This window comes from Bacillus rossius, chromosome 5, assembly GCF_032445375.1.
Source record: "Bacillus rossius redtenbacheri isolate Brsri chromosome 5, Brsri_v3, whole genome shotgun sequence".
In the NCBI taxonomy this organism is placed as follows: Eukaryota; Metazoa; Arthropoda; class Insecta; order Phasmatodea; family Bacillidae; genus Bacillus; species Bacillus rossius.
In genome coordinates, this window is record NC_086333.1 from 50,623,425 (window position 1) to 50,636,678 (window position 13,254).

The 13,254-nt window shown below is 34.3% G+C and overlaps 1 protein-coding gene across 1 annotated transcript in view; it reads left to right on the top strand.

Annotated features, from left to right (window-relative positions):
• Positions 1–13,254, top strand: part of LOC134531786 (FERM, ARHGEF and pleckstrin domain-containing protein 1) — a 348,816-nt gene that overhangs the window by 316,218 nt on the left and 19,344 nt on the right. The window contains exons 12-16 of the mRNA XM_063367704.1: positions 5,221–5,365; positions 9,342–9,462; positions 10,370–10,459; positions 11,596–11,814; positions 13,013–13,199. Of these exons, the coding sequence (XP_063223774.1) occupies positions 5,221–5,365; positions 9,342–9,462; positions 10,370–10,459; positions 11,596–11,814; positions 13,013–13,199 (762 nt within the window). The remainder of the gene's footprint in view (positions 1–5,220; positions 5,366–9,341; positions 9,463–10,369; positions 10,460–11,595; positions 11,815–13,012; positions 13,200–13,254) is intronic.

Sequence of the window (13,254 nt, forward strand, 5' to 3'; positions counted from 1 at the left end):
TACTGTTAAGTTTTTTATAAATGCCTAAATAATTAATGAATGCCGGGTTCAACATCTTTAAAATAAAGAGTGGAAAAAATACTAATGGACCACGTTCATTATTTTCTGTTAGTTTATTAAATCATTTTATTTAACCTTGTAATTGTTGGAGTGAAATTTCACCGCTCCCCCTATTTTCGTCAGTGTGGCAGGCTTGATCTCATGCTCCTGAATTTTTCAAATATATATGAGCACAGTCAGTGCTCGATAGGCCTGTGCGAAGTTTCGACTAGCGAATCTATCAAAATTCTTTTTAATACTCTGTTTGATCACCAGGAAATTCGCTATTCGTTTTATTTGAAGCTTTGGTTGTGTTGCAAAGCTTCGTGTGTGATATGAAGCTTCACGTTTGTTGCAAAGCTTTCAAACATTGGATGCCGAAGATTTGCTCATGAAACTATTTAGTTTTTTTTTTTTTGCATATGTTTTGCTTGAATAAAGTTGGTTACTTAAAAAAAAAAAACAAAAGAAGGCACTTCGTTTGCTTTAACAAATGCTCAATTTTAATACTATTCATGTTTTTTTTTTTTTAATTTTTACTGAATGATGTTATACATATGGCCCCAATCACTTAATCACTTCAGACAATATAAACGTTAAATAATTATTAATTTTTGTTTCTTCAATCCTGATTTTGTAAAATAAGTGTAATGCAGGTTCTCTGAGAACAATATTCGTAGATTGATTCGACTTTGTGAATATTTTAAACCTTCAATTTAATATTTGCTTCGCATCAAAAAAACTAGTATTCGCACAGGCCTGGTGCCCCAGTGGTTTGGAGCCCACTACAGTGAAGAGCCCCGGCCCCCAGTCTGGTGTAATGCGGCCCTTCACAGAGTTCTCCATGAAAGCTTACCTACTCACTTTGTATTATATTTAAAAAAAATGAAGTATTTTCTATGGTACTTCTTTTTAATAATTTTTGCTGGCCGCCTAGGTAGTTTTCTTTTTTCTCTGGCCCTCTCCTACTAAAGTTTGCCCATCGCTTGGCCGGGAGGTCCTGTCGCTCTGGGCGTGTTACTGTCTTTTCACTTTGTAATTTTGGTTATTTTTTTTTGCAACTTTTAACGGATTTTTCAATTATATTAAAATTGCTAGGTTTTTTTTTTGTTAATTTTTGCACAAAGACACATTCTATGCACTATCTGCTGTAAAAATTGAGACTAATATTCTTATTTTTCAAATTTTACCTAAGTACATCGAGTTCACTCACTGGAAACTATTTTTTTTTCCTCCCCCACAACCAGTTTATAGTTAGTTCCCGTTTTGAAATATTTTTCATAAATTTCTGCAATTAGTTAAATATAAAAAAAAAAAAAAAAAACTAGAAATGGCAGGTAAACCTTTGTTGCATTGTAAAAGAAGTGATGCAAGATCCCAACATTTTTTACATTTATTTCAATTTCCCGCAAACGAATCCTTACATCAGTGCGTCTTGTTGAGATTACTGCCATGAAAAACTAGTACGTATAGCAAAACAATGCAGCAGGTGCTTAGGCTGTTGAGCACGCCTGCCCCATAGCTGTGGTGCACCACTGGCAGCCTGCACCAGGCATTTTCCAGTTGACTCTCTCACATCTGTGAGTGGGCATTTCATGACACATTGCAGTCACGAACTTGTGCCACAGTTTGGAGTTCATTGCTCGATGTTGGTTCGGTTCCACAAGGGCTGTTCGTAAAGTGATCTCAGTTTGGTAATTTAAAAAAACATAAATAAATAAACTCATAAGAAAAAAGTTTATTGACAGTTTTAGTGTTTACTACGTTTCTACTTCAGATTTTCACATGATTGCCATTCAGTTCCAAACACTTTTCGTAACGCCTGCATAAGAATATCATCGCCTGGGAAGGAAATGGACGTCTTGGCCAGATGCACCAAGGACTTCGTAGAAGTATTGTCTGTACCCGAGTAGAAAAATTATGGATATAGTTTTTTGGGACAAGAAGGCTGTCATTTTGTTTGATTTAATGATCCTTGGGTCAACAATTACAGCAAACATTACAAAATTATGATTGTCAGCTGATTTAGTTTTCTGGCTGCGAACTTCTCTGCAGAGGGGTTAAAGATACTGGTGCAGCTTTGCGAAAAGTGTTAGGAACTGAATGGCGATTATTTGAAAATTTAAAGAAGGTCTGTAGTAAACTATGTTTTCTCAAGAAACGGAGCTTACTTTATGAATAGCCCTCTTAAATGGGTAAAAATGTACTAGGCTGAGCCTACCACCTTGCAGGATTTCCTCAGCGGAGGGGCACAAATCTGTAGGATTTGCAAGGGGGCTGACAGAAATTTCCAGGGGTTTTGGGAGGGAGGGAGGAGCGTGGCCCAAGAGTTTTGCACGCGGGGTTAACTGACAGGTCATATTTGGGTAGAGTGCTTGTAATAAGCAGAAAGCTTTAAAATATACTGGAAGTTTTCCAAAATACATAGTTTTGATGTCTTACAGTCATGCTTTTGCAAGTGCAAGTTTCAGTAAGAGTAAGGGGCTTCTTAATTCCAGCCCCTTCCCCTTGCCACTCCCCCCATCACCCCTCGAAATTAATGCCCATGTCTCAGAGTAGGTACTTATTTTCTTCTGACTTGGGTGGGTGTACAGCACCTACCTTCATTTCACAGGATCATAGTATGGTCTTCTACCTTTATCAATGTAGCTTAAACAACCTCTCGCTCTCTCTCTCTTTTTTTTTGCCCTGGCCATTTGTCTTAATCAGTTCAGTCCATAAAGTCTGCAGTGAAACACGAGACAACTACAACACAAGCATTTCAAATTACGTTTGGCTCATGAAGTGGAATGTGAGTTTGTAAATTTACTTCAGGGTTTGCCCTTTATTGAAACAAAACATCAGCTACTATTCCTTAAGTAGCTGTAAAATATTATTGTGATGTTCATTGAAAAATTTATGATAGGTAATGTTATATAGAAAAAAAAGTCAAAATATTTTTTAAAAATATCTTTTGTTACTGTTTGCAAATAATTACATATATAATTACAATTTATTATCTCTATACAATTTTCGTTCAGCATAAAGTTGCAAGTGTTAACTAAATTGTTTTCTTGGAAATTTGTTTATGTTATGTTAGAATGTATTTTTTTTCCTATCAAGTAATATAAAAATAAACCTTTAAAATGATAGAAGAAGCACAAATGAAGGTGGAGAAACGTAAGTTCAAGTCCATCATATCTGCCATTTGTGTATGCATTTATGTGTTAGCTAAATTTTTGGTTAATCATTTTAATTAGTAATGTTATGATTAAAATATTATATTTATTTTCTTAAATGCTCTTTATTAGATATATCATATTTTTAGTTGTCTCTCTGCAATATTTATTTTTTCTTTTCATAGCTGTAAATGATTTTCATCCTTACAGTGTAACCCAGCATGTTAATAATTTGATTTTAAAAAGTTTTTATTTTGGTAAGCTGCAAATTTTAAGTTTCATAAAAACAAATTTTAAATATATTTTTGATTGTGTCATATATAGTCCTTTTGCTTGTAAAATAAACTTAATTTCATGTGTGTCATAAATAATGAATATTAGGTACTAAATGTCAATAATTTGGAATGAATAGGTGCTGAACTGATAAAATGGAATGTTGGTGTTCATTTAATTGCTCGTACATTTTTTTTTATTTGCTGGGATGAAATCATATTTTGAGTTTGATATTGATTACCAAATAGTATTTTGATATTATATGAATCATTGTGCATCTTGAACTAGTTTTACTTTGATTTTGTAATAGTAATACAGTAAATCCCTGTTATGAAGTTTCTTGAGGTACCTACTTAGAAATTTATACATATTAGTAGTAAAAATTTATTAAAAGGATAGCATTTTATTTATTAATAGGTCAGGTGATAAATTTTTTAATCTTATTATGCAGGAAAATTTTCTTTAGTGGGATTTTCTTAACAGGGTTTTACTGTAATTTTTTTTTCTAAACAAAAGGAATTGTTGCATACATGAGTAGAATGCTGTTTACATATTTTAGGTACAAATTAATACCTATTATTTAGTGAACAAGATTAATGTCCCATCAGCATGGCTTCATCCTATTAATATAATTCATATGATTGTTTCCATGCATGTTTTGTTCTGTCAGTACTATAATGTTGCAATATTTTTTACGAATGTGTTACCATAGTTTAAGAGTTTAACGAACTTTGAAACGTGTTTAAAAATTTTAGTTGTTAAACAGTCTGATTTAGGGGAGTTGGCTTCCGTCTTGCTTATTATATATGTATAAAAATGACCATGCATTTAAAAAAATTGTTACAAACATTTGATTGACATGTCCTGTAAAAGTCCTGAAATCAGTTCACTAGGTATTTGTAGATCCCCATGATGCAGTTTAAATTAGTTAAAACAGTTTGTGTATTTCTGACGTTTTTTATCACATTGGTAGAACGTCGAAATTTCCAAGAATAGCACTGTGAGTTAGGTAGTGAGAGTACAATACTTAAGCTGTATGAGGTCCCCATCATCTTAAGGTTTTAGAAACAAACTGTGTGATATAAGTAAGACTCAGGACAGAAGTTTTCATCATGGATAACATAAAATGACATTTAGACAGTTTACCAGGCTGTAGATTGTACCCAGAATTATTTTTTGTATACAGTTTTGATTTGTTCCCCAAAAAAATTTTCTACACATCTCACCATGAACTTGCTTTCATTTCTCAGTCATTTAATTTGGGACTTGAATTTCCTTCCTTAATCGAAACCACGTGCCAGATGGGAATAAGTTTCCCCTAAAACATGCAGCTTAAGTTTTTTATTATGGTTTACTGTAATTCTATTGATATCAAACTATTATAATTATGTTAATTTAATATTTGCTTCATATGTATCACTATTATAACTCACATTAAGCATACATTTTTATTTACTGTGTTTAATTTCAATATTCATACTTTGTGAACTGGTGTGATAGTCTTAAATTTAAGAAGTGTAAAATAAATACCGACATAACATTCTGAAAAACAAAATAAGAGTGACTGAATTTTTTATTTCTTTCTAGAGAAGTAATAATTTTCACATTAGACTATTACAACATAATTTTAAATTTTAACGTAGAAATTGTTCTAGACATACAAAGTTAGAAACAAAAAGTTAAGCTTTTTTGTGATGTTAACTTCTAATAGTTTTTGCTATTTGTTAAATATAAGGTATTTTTTCGTCAGGTACAGACACTGCGGGTTCTACCCCTGACGAGAAGCAGTCACAACAGACTCCTGCTGAAGTTTCGACGGTCACCAACTCTAGCAGTGTTTCTCCGTACGTTCCTTGTGTACCCACGTACAACGGTGACATCTCGAGGAACCACAGGTATCATTAATCGTTCGCTGTATCTCGTTTAGAAGTAGCACTGCAACTAACTCCTCATAGTTGTTATCATTTTGATGAATTCACAAGTGTAGGTCTTCGTAGAAATTTTGGTCAGAGCACTGACGCAGACGCAGACTATGGAGAAATTATTTTATAACTACATGGTAATCGAGAATGATTGCCAGGGTTTTAAACTGTTTTTATAAAGGAAGTAATTTAATGAATAAACATGAGTCTCATATTTAAATTTTTATAAAAATTTAAGGTCCCAGACTTGGCTTAATAAACTTCAAATCGGCACCATAGTGTTCAGAAAATAAAATCTTCTGACTGATCAAAAACATCAGATGAAGTGAAATGCTTAAGGCAATCTTGGCTAAAGAAACCAATTGTTCATAAAGGCTTAGTATTAGGTATTCCAAAAATTCTAAATATACATACACACACTTCAAGCTGCACTCATACAAAATTTAGCTGCTGCGTGAAATTAAACCAAAAGACAGAATGAAATGTGTAAAATGTTGTGGGATTTTTCTGAACTGATTCAGTCATTGATTCAAAGCTTTTATTATTTAGAAATGGTCCCTGTGGATGCAAACGTTGCCTCTTCCGTGACATTGCGACAAACAATTTCAATTTAACATACCACAACACAAACTGAGCCTTCTGTTGAACAGTTCACAGTTTGCCACACTCACGATCACATAAGGTTACTTAAAAGTTTCTCTTTTCTGTGGGGGATACTTTAAAAAGTTTTATACGCCGAGAAGAAAAACGAGCATTCAGCACCTTAAAAAGAGGGTTGCTGCAGCAATTGCAACTCTAACCGTGAACATAATCAAGATGTGGCAGGAGACCGAATACCATCGGGATATCACCAGAGCTGAAAATGACACCCATATTGAAGTGCACTAAGCCAAGTGTAAATCATTTTATTTTTTTTCTGAATGTTTTAAGATGCCACATGTATACATCTAAATACTTCTCAGAATCCCGGCAATCAATCTTGCTATCCCTGTAGTACAAGGGGCAGGTACAGGACTGACTTGTCGGAGGGGCACGGAAGTCCTAATGCTCACTCTCCAATTAAATTGGAAAAATTAGTCTTTGTATTTAGATACTAATAGTAATAACTTAGTCTAGATATTTGATCCTTGCTGAGTTATTTATAGTTATACAACCAGCTTTGTTAAGTATTTAATATAAAAATAGCTCAAAATTTTCTTTCGAAGTCTTTTTATTAGGGATGGGCCAATCTAATCTTCAAATCCTCAAATACCATCAAATCCTTAGTATTGGAAGGATTCGATATTTGAGGGAAAAGATTCAAAGAAAAAATATTAGAGAGAAAAAAAGGGGGGGGGGGGGGGAAGTTGTCTTTAAAGTCGGTTTACGGACGATAGTTTAATGTGACAACGTCATAACAAAACATTGATGAAATGATTGCATACTTTTATGAATAAAATTGAATCATTTTTATTTTAATAATAAAATAATAAATACTTGAAATTATACTAGTAATCAGATTTTTAAAATGCAAGAATAATTAACCTTTATTGCCGAAATTGTTGATGTAATAAGCAATGAAAACCACATTAACTTATCACTTCACTTTATAAACAGTCGACGAAACAGTTCACATGTAGATGACTTGTAATTAATTTTAAAAACTGGCATTTAGCTATAAAGTTTAAATATAATTATGAACAAGTTTTCATATAAATAAACTGTTATCAAATACCTATCAACAATTATATGAATCACCATATTTTTTAGTCAATTGTAACATAACCTATTATTACTGCACTCGCCGACAGATGCTACTTTTTTTAACAATAAAAGAATAAATACTTGAAATTATACTAGTAATCAGATTTTTAAAATGCAAGAATAATTAACCTTTATTACCGAAATTGTTGTTATAATAAGCAATGAAAACCACATTAACTTTTCATAACCAGTTGACGAAACAGTTCATGTGTAGATGTAAGTTGTGTGCTGCCGTTGTCTTTCTTCTTCTCGGACGCTTAGGCCAATCGAGTGGAAGAGAGATAGATGCAGCGCAAGCGTACAATGAGCCTAATGGGACACAGCGTAATGTAACACTTTTTCATGCGTACAGCCGGCGTTCATCGATTTATTAGACGTCACGTCAAAAAGTAAACTTAAAAATTCAACACTGATATCCGCTGAAGTTTACTTTTATTAGGTCAATTTTTTTCCTTCATACCTAACCTATTACCATTACCCAAGATATTTTACTTTTAACAAGGAATCGTTCATGAATAAAACATTTAAAGGGTTAAATGTTTCAGTGTCATCACTAATCTTATTAAAGCGATAGTGTGTTTGTCTGTTTGTCCTTCTTTCACGCAGCAACGAAGGAACATGATTTTCTTTCCATGTAGATAGTTTATGGGCTGGAGTGACATAGACTACATATAATTTTGAAATTCCATCCCAAAGAGAGTGAAAAAGGGGTAAATTCAGTTTTATAATAGAAAATCATAGGAGGTAGTTCATAGACACACAAACAGTGTTTTCGTGACATTTCTCTATGTCCGCCACAAGGTCATATACGTAGTAAGGTCTGGCAACTTCCTATCCTTCTTCGTGAAACCCATCCGCTTAGTGAAGCTCACGGCTGCTAGCAAACTAAAGGTACTTATAGCATTTTAGTTTAGAACTTCGTCAATAGATGGCGTTTCCTTGAATTTGTAACGCACTATCATCTTGCCTAGGGGTTGCCTGCCTTCCCACAAAATGAAGCTGAAGTTAGCATCCTGGTTTTGCTGGTGCGTAGCCCTGATGCACCGAGTTGTGCAATCATTGAGACTTTAAAATCAAAATTTCTCATTTTTCAAGTGTACGGCCTACAGGCATTAAACTCTGCAGTGATGTTCCACATATTATGATGTGTTTAGCCTGGGCAGCACCGGGTAATTCAGCTAGTAGTTAAGGGGCCCGCCTCGTCAGGGGCGTATGTGTTAGTGAGGCGGGGTGATAAGCGCGACGCTCGCTGGTGCTTCCAGCGCGGTATAGCCTCTAAGCGCAAGGCTCTGAACTGGCGCGCATTCGTCTCGTCGTCACAGGATAACTGTGAAATTTGAGCGGTGACCGTAACGTTATATGGCGGAGAAATGAAGATAAAGGTGTTATGCAAGCCCCTTAAGTGCTTTCAAGAATCTGTACTGATTGTTTTATGCCTAAAAATTACTCTGAAAACACGCGTTTTAGGCATTTTAACGCTTCTAAAAATACAGTTTAAAAACTTAATCCGAAATTAAAAGTACTTTTCGGTCCTCAGCGAACTCTTAAATGCTATTCGTAAATAGGCCCCACTCGGATATCTTGAGTATTTTTAAAATCGCGTTGTTTTTCCTGAAGCTCTGCACACCGTATGTGTGCCCAGGTAGGCGGGCCCCTTAATATTTGATGATGGAAATAACAGTGCAAACTGTATATTGTGTAGGAAAATATTTCATAGCCAATTTTGCTTGTTAAGTGTGTTTGCTGAGATGCATATTTGACAATTATATTATAGTGTGAAAGGTCTCTCATCCTGCCAGATAGACAGACGAGACATTGAAAACACAAAAACCCCAGGAATATTGTTTAAAGTAGGAGTGTGGAAACCCTCAAATTTTAACTTAAATTTGGCTAAGGATATTACATCAGAACTTTTCTACGCCCATAAAAAATTTTACTGTTTTTTTTTTTTGTGCCCTCTTCAGTCTTGGTGACTATCAGGCCTTTCATTGTGATGACTGCTGATCATTCTCTGAGCTTATCTGCAATTCCATGTTTTGTCAATTGTGATGAATCTTCATGGAAATGTTAAGTGCTACATTGGTTTTTGAGTAAATGGTGGCAAATAATAAATAATTTGTCCTAAACTGATCACCATCATGTACATCTGAAACAATTCAATTATTGTATTATGTAATCTGTTTGATTCTTTTTATTTTTTTTCCAGCAAAGGCAACCATGATGTGACATTGTTACCAGAGTTGACTCCACAGAAATGTGTTATCAAGGAGGAAATGGTATCCGTGCAAAAGGCTATAATTGAAGGTGAAATCGATACAAGAAGAAAAGTTAGTATTCTGATGTCTTTAATTTGTGGTGTCACATTAGTTAATACATACATGATTATGATACATTTAAAAGTTTCAGAAAGTATTCTGAACATTTTTCATTAAGTTAAGAAATATCTGCAACATTAAATGAAAAATTGAAATATTCGTGCAAATGTATTAATTAGAAAGCTAATATTTTCATCCTTCACTACACCTTCTATGTCTTCACACCATCTCTTGTTCAATGGATTTTTCTTTTTTTCTGGAGCACATATAATAACACAGCTCCTTGGGTATCTGTTTACAAAGATAATGCATGACAACATGAGCTGCAAATAGCAACTGGGATTATTTGACTACCTGTGTTAAAAGATTTGATAAAAAGTTTTAATGGCTTTTTATTTAGTTAAAATTTTATAATAAAATGGAGAAATCTATTTTTATTTTTGCTGCTATTTCATATTTATGATTCTGTAGTTATTTTCATATTTATATAGATAAATACATAGCTGTGTTCAATAGAGAACTTTGCGATGAAATGTAAATCAAACCCGTGAAGGACTGGTACCACAGTGGTAATCTGTACATCAAAAACTGCACAAAGAAAATTTACCCACCAGTCCGCAATGGCGGGGTTGAGGTCGCGGCTAAAATCCTTGGTGAGCCGCAATTGGCAGATTGCTCTGCCAATCATAGCGCACTATGGAGGTCTGTGAGCCAAGATAGAGATTGGCACCTTCTAAAAATTTTCTTCCTTAGTTTCATTTTCAGTGTCCAAACACTGTGAAGTAAAAATCTGGTGTGGCTCAGAATATTAGCAAGATTGTATTACTGGTACATAGTGGTAGGAATCATTTAACTATAGCTTGCAACATAGCTTTGACATTCTCATATTAAAGTGAATGGACATGATTTCTGTTTACAGAGATATCCTACTGACAAAGCCTACTTCATTGCTAAAGAGCTGTTGATGACAGAAAGAACATACAGGAAGGACCTTGAAGTAATTAATTTGGTAAGCAGTCCATAAGCACACATTTTAATTATTCAAAATGTAAATTTGTGGTATAATGATTCTCAGGTCTTTGAGTATGGTAAGTAATAAACTGCTGGAAAAAACTAGAATGTGGGCATTCTCCACTAATTGGCAAATCGTTGTCCCAGGCAAATTTTGCATGATTGGTGTTATTATTACAGTATTCTGTATATCAATGATGACAAAATGGTACCTATTCTTGGCATGCCATAGCTCATGTAATAACATAACTTTGTTAAATTCAATTTAACTGATTTGAAACATTTCAAATCACAGTCCCTTGTTGTGTCTCATTCCAAGAATGATATTTCTTACATCTTATTTATTTTCAGTATTAAAATTGCCCAATTTAAACATTTATAAGCAATACTAGAATAGAGCAAGCATGTTTATAAAGAACAATTATAATATAAAATATTTTTTTTTTACATATATAATATACAGGCATTCGAATGTTATCCTAAAAATTTTTTGAACAGTCCCTTGCAAAATTTGAAAATTGCTGCATGTTCATACTATGCATTGGCAGGGTTCGTTTATACCGTGAAACAGAACACAAACAGTGTGAAGTTCGTTTGGATGCAGGGCTAAGCAGACTGGCGCCACTTTGTTCACTGTCAATGCTGCTTGTTTACGTGAACCACGTGTCTGGGCCGCTTGTTGCAACAGTCTTTTGTGAATAAATTATTATAATTTTATACCAATATTACTCAGTGAGTTCGTTATCACTTCTGTGCATTAAATTCAAAAAGATTTTTAATGATTTTATGCTAGGAAACTTTCTGTGTAAAAATAACAGTCCCCTGTCATTTCGTGACAAGGGGACTGTTCTATGGTACAAGGCACTGTTCTGTGTTAGAGGGAACTATTCTATGCTGCAGTGGGCTGTTCTATGCTACAGGAGAGTGTTTTATTTTCTGAAATTATTAATGTTTAATTTTCCTCAATTTATAAATACAAAAACTCCTTGGGATATAAGATAGGTATTAGGAAATATTATTAGAAGTCCTGAAATAGGTAACTAGTTATGTGTTTGTAGACTATTTATTTTCTGCTTGTCTTAATGGTCGGATGTTGCTCGCAGCCTTGCTGATAAGCCATCGCTCTGTCCGCAGTGGTTCCGCGACGAGGTGAGCAAGGAGGAGGAAGAGATGCCGGACGACGTACTCAACCTGCTGTTCGCGCTGGTCGATCCCATCTACGAGTACCACTGCGGCTTCCTGCGCGAGATCGAGCAAAGGCTCGCGACGTGGGAAGGACGGAGCAATGCCCACCTGAAGGGCGACCACCAGCGCATAGGGGACATTGTGTTCAAGAACCTGGCAGTCCTACCTGTAAGTTCTCTGGATGTTCGTGCCTCGGAGCCATAAATGACTCTGGTTGGTACATTGATGGAACAGAAGTAGCTCACTGTAGCTGGTTGGCACTTGAATTAACATATGGGGAAAGTATTGCTTCAGATCACTTTCACTGCAAGTGTAACCTTACAATGCTAACCACAATAACATTGGAATGGGCATATTGACCATCGTGCTTGTTCATTGAACAGCTGGAACGACAATTAAAGTATGTAATGGTTATGCAGTGTTTTATTTTAATTGGTTCAGTGTCCCATAAATCAATCATATCTGTGTCAATAATTTGTAATTAATTAATTTTTTTAGCTGACTGCCAACTTAAGTCTGGGTATTGTACGACATGGTGGTTATTTAATTTTCTTTTTTTTTTGCAATTATTTAATGGTTATACCTGTCAATTTTTCACAATAGCTATTTTGCATATTTTTTTTTTTCAAACATTTTGTTAACAGATATTTATAAAACCTTATTTTCAAGCCATAGAATATGACGCAAATAATAAAAAATACGAATACGTTTGTGAAATTTTAATGCTGTTATATAACACGCGGTACATCCCTGGTGATAATATTTGTAATGAAACATAAGATGCACGTGAGCTATTGTGATCACTTTTCAAGAACAGCCTTACACTACCACTAATGACAAAGGAAATTAAATAACCTCTATAGTAGTAGGTAAGGCTGAGCCTTAAGAGGATGTGAACCAGACAGTGAACATGTTTGTTTGTTCAGAATATAAGAATAGTAATTTTATTCTTTTATAGGTTGGTTTCAGAAGAATTTAAATTTCTGATAGCTCCGAAAATTATCTGTTATGTTTAATTACTGAAAATTAGTGATTGCATACTAAATTGAAGTGAAAGTTGTCAATTGTCTTTTCTGAATTTGTTTTTAAAACACTAACTAGCATTTTCATAATTTTTTTTAAATGTTATAATAGGAAAACTGCTTTATGACAGTAATGTGACACATTTAGTACTCAACTATTTTTGTAGTAAAGTGATAATAGAAACATCAACCACTAGATATGTTTGTATATTTTAATGTCATAAATGCCTCATCGTAACTTGCTTTGCTGTTTTGTTGACATTCTTTGCAATTGCATATTATTTCAAAAGTCATTGCAACATATAAGCAAGATTATTGAAGATGATGTGCTTGTGTATTTCCAGAGGTATCATCAGTACTTGGAGAAACATTTTGTAGTTTTGGAACGGCTAGATACTGCATTCCGTTTAAACAAGAAATTTGAGCAGTTGTACAGAGACTTTGAACTCCAGAAGGTGTGCTACTTGCCACTGACATCCTTCATCCTGAAGCCCCTTCAAAGGCTACTGCACTACCAGAACTTGCTGGATCGTAAGTACAGCTTTGCCATTTTTGTAGCTATTGTCCTGAAATGGTGGCGATATCA